Here is an 18,708-nt window from a genome sequence, read left to right on the forward strand (position 1 = left end):
CATCTATCCATCTCATCATTTTTATAAGATACAGTTGTGTTCAAAATAATAGCAGTGTGAATAAAGCTCAAAATCTTTCTAATAACTTTTATTTCCATTAATGCATTGGGAACACTACACATTCTATTCCAAATCAAAACATGAAGAAAAATTTATCAAATTTGTGTTGTTTCTCTAAAAAAAAATTAAGAAAAGTGATTATTAGACTGTTAAAAAAAATAGCAGTGTTTGTATTCTTCTTTACAAACTCAAACATTCACTATATAAATTGAAAAATGTTTGAAGATTTTACTTTACTTTAAATCACTTAACTAATATTTAGTTGTATAACCAGTGTTTCTGAGAACTGCTGTACATCTGTGTTGCATGGAGTCAACCAACTTCTGGCACCTGTGGACAGGTATTCCAGCCCAGGATGATTGGACTACATTCCACAGTTCTTCTCTATTTCTTGGTTTTGTCTCAGAAACTGCATTTTTTATGTCACCCCACAAGTTTTCTATTGGATTAAGATCCGGGGATTGGGCTGGCCACTCCATAAGGTCAATCTTGTTGGTCTGGAACCAAGATGTTGCACGTTTACTTGTGTGTTTGGGGTCATTGTTGGAGCACCCATTTCAAGGGCATTTCCTCTTCAGCATAAGACAGCATGACCTCCAAGTATTCTGATGTATTCAAACTGATCCATGATCCCGAGTATGCAATAAATAGGCCCAACACCGTAGTATGAGAAACATCCCCATATCATGATGCTTGCGCCACCATGCGTCACTGTCTTCACAGTGTACTGTGGCTTGAATTCAGTGTTTGGGGGTCGTCTGACAAACTGTCTCCAGCCACTAGACTCAAAAAGAACAATCTTACTTTCATCAGTCCACAAAATGTTGCACCATTTCTCTTTAGGCCAGTCAATGTGCTCTTTGGCAAATTGTAAGCTCTCTAGCACATGTCTTTTTTTCAACAGTGGGACTTTGCGGGGGCTTCTTGCAGATAGCTTGGCTTCACATAGGCGTCTTCTAATTGTAACAGAACTCACAGGTAACTTTAGACCATCTTTGATCTTCCTGGAGCTGATTGTTGGCTGAGTCCTTGCCATTTTGGCTATTCTTCTATCCATTTGAATGGTAGTTTTTTCGCTTTCTTCCACATCTTTCAGGTTTTGGTTGCCAATTTAAAGCATTTGCAATCATTTTAGCTGAGCAGCCTATCGTTTTCTGCACTTCTTTATATGTTTTCCCTTCTCCAATCAACTTTTTAATCAAGGTAAACTGTTCTTCTAAACAATGTCTGGAACGACCCATTTTCCTCAGAATTTCAGAGAGCAATGCACTGTAACCAGCATGTACAACATTTGCTACCTTCCGTCCTTAAATAAGGCAATAATTGCCACCTGTTTTTCAAAGAATGAATTACCTCACTTATTGAACTCCACACTGCTATTATTTTGAGCATGCCCCTTTTTAATTAGTGATTCAATTACACAGAATCAGCAGCATGCATGTCATGACTGTTGGGTCTGTTGGATTTCTATTACTCTACTACACCTGCTAGTAAATTATTTGACATGTAGAAATATAACAGTGATTGATCAGGTATGTGATGTCTGGAGCCGCGCTGCTCTAGACTAGGTTCCCCGGTCACTGATGGATGGTATTGGGCTCCACAAGCCTTTTCTTTATCACCCCAGCAGGGTCCGATCTTCCAAACACAGTAGCCTCTATGAGGTTCAAAAGGATAGGCAAAAATAGTGAAGTACCCTTTATCAGATGGTTTAAAAAGGTTTTAATCTACTCACAAGAGAGTTGTTCAACAAATGCATATAGTAATTTCACTTTAAAACGTCTCGTTCCTGCCCGACCCGGGTTTCGCTGCCTCGCTTCTTGAGTTCGCCCCTGAAGAAGCGAGGCAGCGAAACCCGGGTCGGGCAGGAACGAGACGTTTTAAAGTGAAATTACTATATGCCTTTGTTGAACAACTCTCTTGTGAGTAGATTAAAACCTTTTTAAACCATCTGATAAAGGGTACTTCACTATTTTTGCCTATCCTTTTGAACCTCATAGAGGCTACTGTGTTTGGAAGATCGGACCCTGCTGGGGTGATAAAGAAAAGGCTTGTGGAGCCCAATACCATCCATCAGTGACCGGGGAACCTAGTCTAGAGCAGTGCGGCTCCAAACTTTTTATTATTTGCATTGAGTGTGAATACCTACCACACTACTCCGGAGCCTGCAGCAGCGCAAGTATCTGCCCTTATTGGGACACAGGACTGACTTTTGTTGTATTGCTTTTCTCAGGTATGTGATGTCTGACTGCTATTATTTTGAACACAACTGTATGTGTTCTATAAACAAGATGGACTCTTCGATGTTAGGCCTGGACTGTTATGTTTGAGTTATGGTTACAAAAGATGGAATGAAGCAAACTAACAGTAATACAATAAAATAATACAATAAGAAGGGGTTTAGAGGAAATAATAAAGGCACTTTTATGTGAGGTTGCCGTACAACAGCTGGGCCCAAAGATGTATAATACATGCTGCAGCTGCTGAAGAACCTCTGTATGTCAGTGGTATGGAGACACAGGAGAAGGCAAAATCTGCAAAAGTGATCTGTGACCGATAGCTTCTGCATGAATAGATGAGTAGTGCTATTTCTGCATAATCGTGGGATACGTTCTGTATATTATTAATAGTTGTTCGTATAATGACAGTACATAATGATGGAAAATCATTATTTATGTAATATTCCCCAGTACATTTTCATATTGTAGTTCACCACATGCAATTTAAAGGGACAAAGGGAAATTATCTCATCTCCTTCTTTTACCTCTTCAGCAGCGCTAGATCACTCAACGTCATGTTTGCTGAGTGCGGGGGGGGGGGGGGGGGGGCCTTTTGCTTGACTGACAGGCAAGCAGCACTGTAGTGATGTCATAGTGCCGCTTGCCTGCGTGTGCGTGCTTCCAATGTCTTACAGCTTTTGAATAGCTTTTCTGAGGCCAGCAGCTGCTTTTGCTGTGCGTTCCAGGACAGAAAGGCTCCAGTGGCCAGACCAGGAACTACAACGCTTGTGCACTTATGCGCACTCCCGCCTGGCCATTAGACTAAAAAAAGATCATACCTCGCATGCGCTGCCACCGCTGCTGGATCGCAACGAGCAATAAACGAGCAGTAAAACGAGCAGTAAATAAAGAGGGGGAAGGGGAGGCCTAACAGGAAAACTAGGCACTTCTGAAAATGTAATGTATTTCTACAGGATGGCATCCAATTATGGAGATGAGACGACCCCTTTAATAAACATAGACTGAATTAAATACTGGTGTTACTTATCACACTTGAAAAATAACAAGATCTCATCAACTTACTGTCTTCTATGGGCTTAAATTCTTTACTTATTTTCCACGAAGATTTAGCATTTTTTGCCCTCACTATCACCTTGGCAAATATCTTTTCATCTACATTCTCTTTCATCAACATTTCTGCTGTCATGTTGCAGAAGTTCTTTGTTCTGTCACAATCTGTTTTCTGCTGCCACCCATCTCCATACCTGGAAATTATGGTAATAATGGAAACATTACTTATAATCGTAAATAATATGACATTTGTTGAGATATTTAAGTTCCTCTGAAACATGAATACAGTGGCAGGCTTTCTTTCAATGTGCCTGCTGCTATGCTAAGAAATACCAGAAGAACATTTGTTTAAATGTAACCTTTTACTGTACTGAATGGATCCGTAATGGAAACTATACGTTGCCGCATTTTTTTTCCTGTTCATCTGCATTAGAGTAAATCTAGCTGAACAGGAAAAAAGCGCACACATCTGGTCGGGATGCGAGCAGAAGAGCGAGTGCCGAATAATATAGCCTGTGCGAGTGCCGAATAATATATAAAACATCTTGCCCTAACAGATTATTACCAAGCGCTCTTTAGACAATATGGCTGGACATCTCCTTGAAGGGTAGTATAACGGATCTCCTGGCACCCCGACCGGGTACCTCCGTCGATAGATGCTCCTAGTGCTTTCTGAGGACTCCAAGCACTCCACTTGACGCCGTACGCACTGTAGACCCCACGAACCGCCGAAGCTTGGTTGAGGTCTCACCGTCTCCTACCCACCCTGGACCTACGACAAGGCTCCAGGCTCAATGGGTGAACCTCTCCTACATCCAGAGAGCAGGAACAGCTCTAACAAGAGCTAGTAGTTATGCCAGGGGAGTATAGCAAATCTTCAGCGTATAGCAATCCCCCAGTGTCGATCAGTTACCCAAACACCAGCCTCAACTTGGTAAAGGGTAAAAACAGGAACTCTTTATTTGAACACACAGCATTGATTTATACACATCTTCCAACAAGGTTACCACCCACAGGGTTTTGTAAAAACAGCCAATCACATGCATTTACAGTATTGACACCTTCCCAGCAATTGTACACAAAGCCCCCGTAACGCAATCAACAAAATACAATGAGCATTGTCTTTGACGCAATTAACTAACACACTGGCATTGTCTGAGACGCAATTAACTAACACACTGGCATTGTCTGAGACGCAATCAACAAAATACAATTGCCAAGCATAATGAGCTACATCCATGGATAGCTCTGATCTGGGTGAACAACATATTCAAAAATCACCCAGATCCGAGCAGGGGTCCCCAAATTCCATGGAAGTCACATTTAGCCGGCCGCAAGCATGGTTTTCCTGCCCAAAACAGTTCCATAGATTTAAGCTGTGCGGCCGGTCTGTCTTTTCCTTCAAAGTTAGTATGGGCCATAATCCTGGGGCAAGAGGCTAGCAACCAGGCCCCTCCAAAACCCAGTGGCGAGGTTGGTTTCGCCACACATCTCCCCATCCCAGGGAAGACTAACCAGGTACCTGACCCCACGCCGGTCGGTACCTGAGTTAGTCTGGCAGTCCACCCGCCACCAAATACTGGACCTCTTGAATTTTGGGGCCTGGCTCTGTTCTGTACGTCCCCAGCTGTTGAGTGGGCATCTGCTACTCCTTGCTTCATTGGTGTTCTCTAGCTTGGAGCTGTAGGTACTTGGTGGGCAGAGGATGACTGCACTCTGCCCAGATGCCAGCTCTTCCGCTGGGGTAGGAATAAATAAAACTAAATGTAGGAATAAATAAATAAAACTGACGCAGAATATGTCTCTCTGCACTCTTCCTCTCCAAAATTCCTTGTTTTTATCATTTTTAGCAACACTGTCCTTAGCACATGAGCACTTGTCACATCTCTCCCTAGGGCCAGCATACAGGACAATGGCGGAGATGGCCAGTGATGAGGGTTTTGTAGGGCTGTGACATCACAGGGTATGGCTATCTGTGGACTGGATAGCTGCATGGCATTATGGATGATCTCGCTTTCTCAGGCTTCTTACTTTCACTTTGTAACATGTGCAGCCGCCATTTTAGGAAAAATTTATTTGTTACCACAAAGCACGAGGAAATTCAAATTCATTGCGAATCCTAAACGTTGGACCAAATTTGGCTTTGAATGCTTTGCTTCATCGATCAGCTGTTGGAGAAGGAATCAGTGCTCTTGTTAGCGCGGCAGTCTTCTCTGTGCTTGCCAAGCACAGCACCGTACATTGTATAGCAGCTGTGCTTGGTATCGGGCTAAGCCCCATTGAAGTGAATAGGGCTGAGCTGTGATACCAAGCAATAAAATAATAAAAGTATTTTCCGTGAAAAAAAAACATCAAAAGCTGTCAAACTTCTCAGTTTGCAATGAGATATAAGAAAGAAGTTCCTAGAGTTGAATATCAAGAGATTAAAGATGGTTTACCGGGACTTGTGACCAATGATGACCAATTCTCAGTACAGGTCATCAACAGGGGTGGACTGGCCATAGACTCTACAGGAAAATTTCCAGGTGGGCTGATGCTCAGGAGGCCGCCCGAACCATCCTCACGGCTGGCGACCTGGCCATAATGATGTGATGCTTTCAGCATTAATTAATGCTAGAAACATCAAGTACTTATGTACCTGGCCAGCAACCGCAAGTGCCCTCTTGAACTCAACTGTATCACCATCCAACTGACAGAGTTGGCCGCCAATTCCCCCCAGCACAGCATTTCAACTAGCCTATGCAAACAACTGGGTAGATTATTTAACAAGCTACCCAGTTTATTATTATAGATGCATTGTGAGGCTAAGATGACTTCTAGGTACAGAGGCAGGCCAGACGGTACTTTCTTTTCCCATGACCTGCCTTCTTGAATTTGTTGCAGTAATCCCTCACAATCAATTATTTTGAGCATCTTTTTGCTGCCTGGCACTGTGTAAGCAGGGAGTATTTGCATGTAGCTGTACAGTGGGCCCCCAGAATTAAATTTTCTGGTGGGCCCTAGGCACCCAGTCCGACACTGATACCGTTGACTACTGTGGTGAGAGCTGTAGTGTTTTGTGCAGCACTGTGTCATTTGCTTCTTTTGAGGCAGTATATTGTGCTGCACTGTGGCACTTGCTTCTGTTAAGGCAGTATTTTGTGTTGCACTGTGGCACTTGTATCTGTTGAGGCAGTATATTGTACTGTCTGCTGAGGCAGTATTTTGTGCTGCACTGTGGCATTTCCTTCTGCTGAGGCAGTATTTTGTGCTGCACTGTGGCATTTCCTTCTGTTGAGGAAATATTTTGTGCTGCACTGTGGCATTTTCCTTCTGTTGAGGCACTATATTGTGCTGCACTGGGGCATTTGCTTTTATTAAGGTATTACGTTAGTATTTTGTGCTGCACTATAGTATTGCAGGCCCAACCTACCCATATTTTTCGAGCAGGAAAATAAGAAAAAAACTTTTTTTTAACCAAAAGGTGTGCTTTTGGTGGGTTTTGAACTAATGGTGGTCTGTGGATGACACTATTGTAGAGGATCTGTGGATGACACTGTTATGGAGGAGATCTGTGGATGGCACTGTTATGGGGGATCTGTGGATGACACTGTTATGGGGAGGGGGATCTGTGGATGGCAGTGTTATGGTGGATCTGTGGATGGCACTGTTATGGGGAGGGGGTTCTGTGGATGGCACTGTTATGGGAGGGGGATCTGTGGATGGCACTGTTATGGGGAGGTGGATCTGTGGATGGCACTGTTATGGGGAGGGGGATCTGTGGATGGCATTGTTATGGGGTATGGGGAGGGGGATCTGTGGATGGCATTGTTATGGGGTATGGGGAGGGGGATCTGTGGATGGCACTGTTATGGGGGGGATCTGTGGATGACACATATATAGCATCTTATGCTATATATGTTTCATCCACAGATCCCCCCATAACAGTGTCCTCTAATACACAGGTACCCTCCTCTCACAGCAGTATTCATATGTCCCATAAGACGCACTGCCATTCCCCCCATACACACTTTTGGGGGGGAAAGTGCGTTTTATGGGGGGCGAAAAATACGGTACTTCTTTCATTCCTGCCTACTTGTGTTGCCCCATCTTCTGTTGATTTGGACTCGCCTACAACAAAGGGCCACTTTAAGTTTTTTTTCCAGGGCCGCTTTCAGTTCATAGTCTGCCCATAGTCATCAATATCAGATCAGTAGATGTCCGACACCTGGAACCCCACAAATCGTCTGTTTTAGGCAGCCACCAGCGCCTGAGAGTATAGAGTGCATGGGGCTGGAAGCAGATGTCTAGGTTTACTTTGCCAGCAACAGAGCTGCAGGAAATATCACATCTTATCATAGCAGACTGTTGAAAATAATACAAACCATGCCATACTCTTGAGTGCAATATATGCAAATAAGATACTTACACTTTGTACTTGACCTCATATGTGCAGGTAGGTTGGCCATCACATGTTGTTTCCCAATGCAATATTGTGCAGAAGTTTACAGAACGGAAAAACACCTTTACAACATCCAATGTCATGTGTACAGAGGACACATCTACAAAGACAAATAAAAAAAAGTTCAAAAAATTGTTCTTTTGCCGCAATGTCACTTAATACTATTTATACAGTCACACATAGAACTTCTCTCATGCTTGCTAAACTGATATTTTCTCTTTTCTGGACAAATCTAGAACAGTGTATTATATTAGTGATCAGAGGATTGCACTTTCAAGTTCCTAGTAAAATAATAATAAAAAAATACATAATTGGTACGGTCACATCTTTAATGACCCATACAATATTGTGATCACATTTTGCACACAGTGAAGATCATAAAAAATAAACCTCACAAAAAACAATAAAAAGTCATCAAAAATTCATATGTACCTCAAAATGGCACCAATGAAAATGACAACTTTCCCCACAAAGAATAAGCTATCTTACAGCACAGTTAATGGAAAAATAAAATGAACCTTTCAATGCAACAATAAAAAAACTAATTAATGAGTCATTTTTTGTGCAAAAGTATAAAAACATGAAAAATTATATGTATGGTGTAATAATATTATGGCATAATGATACTAATTCATACAACAAAGTTATCATGTCACTAATAGAACACAGTGAACCTATCCAAACAAAACCCACAAAATAATGAACTGCTGTTTTTCAAGACACACCCAAAAAAAAAGTAACAGTTAGGGCTCATGCTCACAACTGTATGTATTTAGCAGTCAGCAAAAACGGATCCGCAAAAAATATGGATGACATCCGTGTGCATTCTGTATTTTGTGGAACGGAACAGCTGGCCCTTCATAGAACAGTACTATCCTTGTCTGTAATGCGGACAATAAGGGCTCATGCACATATGTAGTTTGTGGCCCTTCATAGAACAGTACAATCCTTGTCCGTAATGCAGACAATAATAGTACATATTCAATTTTTTTCCGGAACAGAAATATAGACATATGGACATACTTCAGTTTTAAGTGAATAGTTCCACATACGGTCCGCAAAAAAACGGAACGGACATGGAAAGAAAGCATGAGCCCTTTTTAAAAAAAAAATGCAACGTCCTGAAGTCTAAAATAGGACGCATCCTTAAAGGCTTTTTTTTTACATGCATTTTTGGGGGGAGTTTTTTAGACTATGAAAACACAGTGTGCGCAGAGAGTAATTTAAGAGGCTAGAGGCCATTTCATATAAAAGAAGAGGAGACTGGGAATCAGAGGAATCCCACCAGAAATGAAAAAGGAGGGCATAATATATTTTAACTATGCATTATTGCGAAACTTTTATTGTTGATCAGAGGGTCGCTTTATGGAAGAGGGGGTATTTTTGTGTGTACAAATGTTAAAAATGTATGCAGCAATAATATTTTCTTAAAATAAATTATACTATAAATGGGAATAATACGTAAAAATGTAATTGCATTAATTAAACAGGTTATTTCAGTTTTGTCTAGCTACAAGTCTGCAATATTCAGCACTACAGGTTAACTGTATGTCACCTTATTCGATAAGATGTAACCTTATACAGATCACAGACCCACTAATTGTTACAGAGCCACAAAGCCACTTAAGATGCACACCCAAATCACGAGATTAAAGTGGCAGATGTAAAAGACAATGCAGAACATATCAATTATAGATTCAGATTTACATGTACAAATACAGTGGACTTAGTAAAACCTAATGTTTCAATGTTATCAAAAGGAAATTGTTCTCTAGAGGAAAATTATGTTTAGGAAAGATTATTCTGATCCCATCAGTTATTATTCAGGCAGATACAGTGCAGGAGAACTTGTGGGTAGAAAGAAACCCCAAACAGAGAATAAAAGACTATTTGATTTCTGTAAAAAAATGACAATAAATAGATTAATAGAAAAATAATACTTACACCAACAGCTCCACATGCACAGTTTCAGGAGCAGAACCATCCTGCTGGTAGTGAAAGTTTGCTCTCAGAGGTTTTGCATGGCAATTTGACTTCTCTCTCAGTTAGCATAGGAACATAATTTAAATAACTTAAATCAAGCTGAGCTGTAGTACCAGGCACAAACCAAAACATAGGTGTGGCTTTGTTTTTGGATGACAGTAGCTATGTTTTTATTTTCCTTTTTAAAGATGTGGATAATTCTTGATCTGCTTCTATTCTATTGCAATACTTTCAGTGCAATTATTATGAGGCAGGCACCTTTTCTCTAGATCCCTCTATCATATAATCTTTAGAACACAATGTATATAATCTTGGAGGAGATACACTGCTCACAATAAGTTAGGGATATTTGGTTTGTGGGTGAAATTTTAGGATGAACTTAAAATACACTCTTACCTTTACAGGTGATCTTAATGTAATATTCTCTAAACTTTTGAGTGCACATGTCCAACTGTTTAATGCTTCAGTACTTTTTGCACAACTTGCTGTTCTTTAACAAGGAGCTTAATGATAAAAATCACCACAGGTGTTTGATCCAATCGCCCAATACATTTCCTGATTCACATTTTCACATCATGAGGCCAAGACGACACCTAAGAATTGATCAACAGTACCTTGCCATTTGCGAGGCTTCCATCAAGATGTTCTCAGATGCCACTGAGCTTAGAGTGGCACAGAGTGTCATCAGCAGGTTGTAATAGAGATACAGAGAGACTGGAAAAGTCATAGAAAAGCATAGAAGTGGTCATCCTTTGGCCACATCCCACACTGATGACCACTTCATTGTGAACAGTGCCCTATGGAACCAGATATTGAATGCCACACAACTCCAGGCACATTTAAGGGAGGTGAGAGGCACTCAAGTGTCACGTCAGACAATTCAAAACCATTTACGTCAGCGTGGTCTGTGTAGTAAACGACCTGCAAGGGTAGCAGACCACAGACATCATGTTCTTGCATGGGCCAGGGAGCACCTACGCTGGACGATGGATTAGTGGGCCTCCGTGCTATTCACTGATGAAAGTCGATTCACCTTGAGCAGAAATTATGGTCGCCCAAGATGTTGGAGACGTCAAGGAGAGCGCTATGCATCATCCACTGTTGTCACCAGACAAGCCTTTGGAGGTGGTGGTGTTACAGTGTGGGCAGGTGTGTCAAGTCAGTAAGCAACTGCCCTACACATGAGTAGTGTATATCTCCAACTGCAGTGCATATACTGTGTGTATAAATAAGCTGAACAGCATAATACCATCTGCCACAGTTAATAAGACAGCACTAAGATATATATATATATATAGTAAGGCTGGTTATAAACATGAGAACTGTGGAAAAAACAGTCATACACCCGCCAGGTTTTATATGCATGTATTGTGAATAGGAGAGGGGAGAAAGCCACTACAAGACACCAATGGCATAGACTTATTTCCCTGAGAACAAAAGCATCAGGCACCTAAATGGCCCATTCCTTATCGCCCCTGACATCTGTAGTCAGATAAGAGATGGAAGGTCTCCATTCAAATTAGATGGTCCTCCAAGCCTGACGACATCGGCAGATTTAGCCAAAATATATCTAATGTGTATGGCTAGCTTTATCCTAGGTTCACCATACAATTGTCTATGGTACATTTAAATCATCAGCTATAATATACACATAATACAAGTGATTTTGCTGATATTATATTGTTCAGAAACCAAACATAGTAACCACATCTGTTGGGTGCATATTGTACTGGTCATTGTACCCTACAACCATAGTGCCCAAAGCCAGGGCCGGATAAGAGATTGCGGAGGCCTCTGGTTAAAACATTTGAGTAAGGTCCCTGTCGTATTATATGTAGCTAACTTAACCCTTAGAGGACCTTGTGATTTTCCGTTTTTGCATTTTCATTTTTCACTCCCAGCCTTCCCAGAGCCATAACTTTTTTATTTTTCCATTCACATTATTTTTTGCGGGACAAGTTGTACTTTCCAATTGCACTATTTAATATTGCATTTGATGTAGTAGGGAGCTGCAAAAACAAATTCCAAATGACTTGAATTGGAAGAAAATCTGCAATTCTAACACAGTTTTATCCTTGTTATATTTAGTTTCTTACAGAGTTCCCTATGCGGTAAAATTGACCTGTTACCTTCATTCTCCAGCTCAGCACAATTACAATGATACCACACTTGTATAGTTTTTCTTGTGTGTTAATACGGAAAAAAAATTATTTTCTTTTCACCGCCATATTCTGACCCCTAAAACATTTTTGGTAGTTATGTGTACAGAGCTGTATGAGGGCTCATTTTTTTGTGGGGATATTTGGTGGGAAACCTTTACATTTTTTTCCATTATGCCATTTGCTGTATGGGATAAATATTTTTATATTTTGATAGTACAGGTGTTTTTCCATGCAGCGATGCCCAAGATGTGTATTTTTTTTCATTGGTTATGTATTTTGAAACTTTTTTTTACTTTTTTTTTTCAAACTCTTTTAAAGTCACCTTGGTTGATTATAACTGGCAATCATTAGATTGTCTGTTGTGTCATGTGATGGCTAAATAGCCATCATAGAACACTCCATTTACAATATACCAGAACAGTGCTGCTACCTGCTGGCCTGTATTGGTACATTCTAGTAATAGCTACCGATGCCTGCTTGAGGCTTCCGGCTATTAATACACCATAACAGGTTCCAAAATCTCAGCAGGAGAATGCTATTAAGGGCGCAGGAGCACAAGGCTCCCGCTTCTGGACTGCTCAGATGCTGTGGTCACATTTGACCATGGCATCTGAGGGGTTAAATGTATGTGATGAACCGTAGGGCTGATTACATACATCCGCTGCAGGTCGCTGCTGTTTGAAACGTGGGCACCAGCTTTAAAGAGGACCTTTCATGGGTCCAAAAAATATGAACTAAGTAGCAGGCTACATAGAGCGGAGCCCAGGGATCTAAGTGCACTTACTATTATTCCTGGGCACCGCTCCGTTCGCCCGCTGTGGCCCCCTGTCATTTCTCAACATTTGGTGCAAGTAGGAAACGCCAGTGTCTCTCCTTCTCCCTGACAGCAGCCCTGTCCAATCGCAGTGCAGAGCCAGGGAGGTTTTTTTTTCTCCCTGGCTCTGAGCTCTGCGCTGCGATTGGACAGCGCTGCTGTCAGGGAGCAGGAGAGACACTGGCGTCTCCTACTTGCACCAAATGTTGAGAAATTACAGGGGGCCACAGCGGGCGAACGGAGCGGTGCCCAGGAATAATAGTAAGTGCACTTAGATCCCTGGGCGCCACTCTATGTAGCCTGCTACTAAGTTCATATTCTTTGGACCTATGAAAGGTCCTCTTTAAAGTGGCCACTTCTGGGGTTAAAGGAGGTTGTGCAAGCCATATATATTGATGACCAGGGCCGGTGCAAGAATTTTTCCCGCCCTAGGCAAAGATCCATTTTGCCGCCCCCTCATGTCACTCAGTCACTGACAGACAGACATACACACACACACACACACACACTGACAGACAGACACGCACACAGACACTCACTAAATGACGTACACAGAAACTCACTGACAGACACACATACACTGACTGACAGACATACACCTACCCACTGAAACACACAGAAACTCACTGACAGACACTCACTCACTGGCAGACAAACACACATATACTTACTGACAAACATACACATACTCACTGACAAACACACAGACACTTACTGCCCAACAGACATCCACACTCACTGACATACACACACAGACACTCATAGTAACATAGTACATAAGGACGAAAAAAGACATTTGTCCATCCAGTTCGGCCTGTCATCCTGCAAGTTGATCCAGAGGAAGGCAAAAAACCCTGTGAGGTAGAAGCCAATGTTCCTCACTTTAGGGGAATAAAAATTCCTTCCCGACTCCAATCAGGCAATCAGAACAACAGTGACAGACACACATACATTTACTGACAGAAAGACAGACAGACATACACTCACTCACTGACATAAATACACAGGCAGACACTCATCAAACACTTGAACACTCACTTCCCTGGGGTCCAATGTAGTGCAGCTCCTCAGTCCTCCAGCACGCCGTTTAGTATGCCGGGGCCGGAATGACGTCATATTCCGGCATCACAGAGGGCGCATGAGGGAGGGGTGGGGAGCTGCTAGAACAGCCTCCCTTGCCGCCCGCCTCCTCTCCTCCGGTAATTTACTGACAGAGCAGGCACCTGCCATCAGGGAAAGCAGATGCCTGCTCTGCCATATTTAAGAAGGACCTCCACTTCCTGGCCCCCCTGTAACGGCGCTGGGGGCAGCTCAAGAGCCGCTCGCTCAGGGCTGCAGCCCCAGTCAGCGGGAGCCCACCAGGGCGCCCCCAGCAGGCTGGCGCACTAGGCCAATGCCTAGTTCGCCTATATGGTTGCACCGGCTCTGTTGATGAGCTATCGTCAGGATAATCATCAATGTGAGATTGGTGGTGGGGTTCAGCACGCGCCATGCCAGCCCATCAGCTGTTGGAAGAGGAGGCAGGGCTCCATGCGAGTTCTGCTTTCTGTTCATTACAGTGCCTGTCTTCTCAGAAGTTTCGGCGGTGGAGTGTAAGGACAAGCACTTATTCCATTCACTTGAATGAGGCTAGTACTTATAATTACACTACATCACTGCTCCAGACAGTGGTGTATCTTGGTTTTGTGCTGCCCTAGGCAAGACTAAACTCGGGCACCCCCCTAATATAAATTTGACCCACCCCTTCCTTGTTAAAAAACAATGTGCAGCTAGAGTTAGTACAGTATTAATCCCTCCCTAATTCTCCCCCCTCTAACCACCCAACGGGTCCCAACCCCCTTACCCCATAAAACAACTAAGTAATAGATTTTTTGTGAATTACTGTAATTTAAGTACTTACAGTTTTTGAAGACAGCAGGCTCAGGGATCAGTGCATTGGTGGCCGGGGCCTGGCCTCAGTGTTCACGGTGACCGTGTGCAGGATCCGCTCTGCAGTTGGAGGAGATAAGGCTCACCCTAGAGTTTCCGGCCCGTGACTCCATCTCCGTGTGACGTCACGACGGCAACGTGAGGACACAAAAGGCAGGGGAGGTCGGGAGGAAGTCAGGAGGGGGAGGAAGTAAGTTTTTCAACTCTTTCACTATGCGGCGCTGGCGATGCTGCTCGCATTATGAAGGATCAGACAAGGGGCAAAAAATATATTTAGCATATTGTGTAACTATCACTAAGCAAACAAGACATTTTGCCGCCCCCTTTTCAAATGCCGCCCTAGGCAAATGCCTTGTTTGCCTTGTGATAGATACACCCCTGGCTCCAGAGGAGATGATGCGTAGTGTCTTCAGCCTGAAGTATGACAGGGACCCTCCTGATCGTCACATCAGTTTGCTACTTCATTAAATGCTCAACAGGAGTGCTGGACAGCTACATCACACATCAGTAGACCGCAGCTCATTAAAGGGGTTCTCCAGGATTTTTACAAAACTCTTCCTTTCTTCTGCCATGTAGAAGAAAGCTAGTTGGGCTAATACTTAGCCATCTGTTGCACTCACGCAGGCTGCAGGTTGTTCCTCTTTAAGGGGGATTCGGGTTACCATAAATATAACTTATGTTTTAGACTAATTCATCATCAATAATTACCTAATATAATGTAAATTTCACATATGTACCGTTCAGTAGTTATAAAAGTAGTTTTCTTCCTCTGCTACCCACTGTGTTTCCATGGCATCGACCTGTAGTTCTGAGCCTTTGTTAGGTCGAGCATGCTCAGTGTGTTAGGTCCTTTAGCCAAGTGTCTTGTGAAACAAGGGGAGTGTTAGTGTGCTGCTGATTACTGAGTATAGCTGTGATATCAGGCAGCCAATCACTAAACATCAACACTCACAGCAGGATAGCTGGGGATTGTGGGGGTTGTAGTCTTTAAAGTCTCGTGTTGCAGGCTCACACAGGAGCTAGACAAATGGATTGCAAGGTAAAATGAAGCTCTGGTTATATGCATAATACCTATGCATATAACCAGAGCTTCATTTTACCTTGCAATCCATTTGGTTGGGTCACAGCTTGCAGCCTTAATGCAGTTTTTCCAAAAATGAAGTTACTTTACCGGAATACCCCTTTAATCCCCTGCACTGCTGATCCAATCCTCACTTCTTGTCTGTTTTTACAGGCTGAAGTGGTGAAGCAGCCATATACAGCACCTGACTGCTGCACTAAATCTCAGAAGTGCACAGCACAAGACCATTGAGTCCAGTGACTGGCTGCAGCTGTCATGTGCCATATACAACTATGTCCCCACTACAGCCTGTAAACACAGTCCAGATGTGAGGACTGTGACGGCACACTGGAAACATCAGCAGATTGTTGACTATACAGTACAATAGTTTTTCACTTTATCACATTTAGGGCTTTGGGGAGCTTTTAAAATAAATCAGAAAACTCATTTAATAAGCTACAGGATGAGATCTGAAAAATGTTTAGAAAGTAAAAGTTTTTACTGAAATGAATGTAGAATTGTTACTATTTTACAGTAGACTGGAGTTATACAGTATATAGGTATTTTACATATTTTAAGTGAATCAACACCTGCCTAACCTGATAAACACACAGCACATTGTTTCATATGCAGAAGTAATTTATGCAAATACCGTCGGTATATGTGATCCTTTTAGTGTATTCACATTAACTCCCAGCACAATAACATATTGTGTTGTCCAAGTACAAGGGAACTATTAATAAATGACTTATAAAAGCATGGCCTTCCCTTTGTACAAAGAATTTAGTGTAAGCATTCTGGTTAGTATAAAGAACACTGACCAGTTTCTTCTGCATTTTTCACAAATTACCTAAGCATCCATTTACCATTGTGACTATAGCTATAGTACATACCCAAGTGGGAGCAGACTGACCAAAGAACCTACATCATAGAGCCCTCCACATGGCAGCCAGCCGGGTACATAATGATCTGATGCTCTCAGCGTTAATTAACACTAGGAGCATCAGGTACTTATGCACCTTACCAACAGCCACAAGTGCCCTCCTGAATTCAACTGTATCACCATCCTCAGGACAGTGATACAGTTTCATACTGTGGCAAGGGCGGCAGTATTTTGTGCTGCACTGTGATATTTGCTTCTGCTGGGGCGGTATTTTGTGCAGCACTATGGTATTGCAGGTCCTGCCTATTTCTGTCGGCCCTGCCTACTTGTATTGTCTAGTCTTTTGTCAATTTGGACCTGCATTGGACATGAGGCCACTTTTCGTTTTTGTTTTCTGCCCCTGATACCCAGTCACGTTAAAATTGTAAAAACCCTCCCTATTATTATTATTTATTATTAAAGCCCCATTCATTCCATAGCGCTGTGCATATGAAAAGGGGTATACATACATAATACAGACAATTGCACTAATCATGAACAAGACGAGTTACAGACTGGTACAGAAGGAGAGAGGGCCCTGCCCGTGAGGGCTTACAATCTACATGGTATAGGAGAAGGATACAGTAGGTGAGAGTGAAGTTGGTCATGGCGGTATAGAGGCAGGAAGGTCACTGGTTGTAGGCTTTTCAGAAAAGGTGGGTTTTTAATATGTGTCTCTCCAACTCAGGGGACACCATTGCACTATTGCATTTTAACCCCTTATTTTTAGCCTTAAGGACCAATAATATTTATCCCCTTTGTGTTCTAGAAATCATAACTTTTTTTTTCTTCCAATTTTTTATTTATTTTTTAGCTCTAGTTTGGTACCAGCTTTTGGTACCACATTTGTATCAAACAATGCCAGAATGACAGCAATATCTTCAGTACATGGGAAGATATCCCTGATAGAAATCAGGATGTAGTGAATACAGCTGAAAGTGAAAGCAAAAGCAGGTTTTACCCACAACTTTTCTCAACTCGATTTCGAACAGTGATATCTCCTGTTTAGCTTCGACTTTAGCTGTTATTTCGGTATAAAAGTCGTGCTTGTATGGAATGCCATCTTTCAAACAAGACCAGTTCCATGCTTCTAGCTGCTACTATTCAGGAGATAGCAGCTAAAGCAGCCCTCCCCCATCCATTTCTGCCCGGGTAGAACAGTTAAGACTATGTACACCTTTGGGGACAATTTTTTTTATTTTTTATTATTGCATTGTCAGGGGAGCTGAGGGGCTCTTTATTTCTGCCCTTATAAACACTTATAGCTCAGTTCTTATCTTACTGACAAGAATGTGGCTTAAATAAGTGTTTGACCTCTCAGTAGTTTAGAGATAATGGTTGTACCTGCACAAAGTGAAAGTACCAGTCATACAGCTAGAATAACAGTTAACCCTTTGTGACAGAACAACTCGGTATTTAAAAAAATATATTTTTTGCCAAAAATGATTAACATGCAATCATTAAAAAATTGCCTCCAAAGGTGTACATAGCCTTTAAGATGAAAAAAGATTGAGAGTGGTTGATATCTTTTAATGACTAACTGAAAAGATGATGACAAAATTGCTAGCTTTCGAAACTACTTGTACCTCTTTATCAGGTGTCACTTAAGACGGTGTCTGAAGATTCACATATTTATACACCAAGTACATAGGGGTAATGAAGAAGATGAGACAAGTGATGTAAATCAGATGAATATGAGTGGAAGAGGAAACAAACAGTTGTAACAGTAAATTGTTGGAGCAATTCTACATGAGGATAATAGATAAGTGTGAAAGTTGTATTGTCCTCTAATTGATGTCCTGTCAATGAATGCTATGAACCCAAGAGATCTGAGGACCACATTCCTTAAGAGAGGTAGATGGAAATAAATCCATGAGACAAATTCATCCCTGATCTGAGTGTGTCAAAGGTTATCATGAACTTGTATTCCCAGATTATCCTGTCCCTCTGTGATTTGAAATTCCCCTTTAATATCAATACTTTCAGGTCTGTGATGTGGTCATGGTTGCAAAAGTGTTTAGGTAGAGGCAAATCTTTCCTTTCTTTT

The 18,708-nt window shown here is 42.0% G+C and overlaps 1 protein-coding gene across 1 annotated transcript in view; it reads right to left on the minus strand.

The window, feature by feature from the left end:
* LOC122936200 overlaps positions 1-9,830 on the minus strand; it is a 59,357-nt gene extending 49,527 nt beyond the window's left edge. Inside the window, exons 1-3 of the mRNA XM_044292291.1 lie at positions 9,736-9,830; positions 7,759-7,891; positions 3,363-3,544 (exon numbers count right to left, since the gene is read on the minus strand). Of these exons, the coding sequence (XP_044148226.1) occupies positions 3,363-3,544; positions 7,759-7,891; positions 9,736-9,775 (355 nt within the window). The 5' untranslated portion in view covers positions 9,776-9,830. The remainder of the gene's footprint in view (positions 1-3,362; positions 3,545-7,758; positions 7,892-9,735) is intronic.
* Positions 9,831-18,708: the final 8,878 nt, after the last annotated feature.

Source organism: Bufo gargarizans, chromosome 4, assembly GCF_014858855.1.
Source record: "Bufo gargarizans isolate SCDJY-AF-19 chromosome 4, ASM1485885v1, whole genome shotgun sequence".
Classification (NCBI taxonomy): Eukaryota; Metazoa; Chordata; class Amphibia; order Anura; family Bufonidae; genus Bufo; species Bufo gargarizans.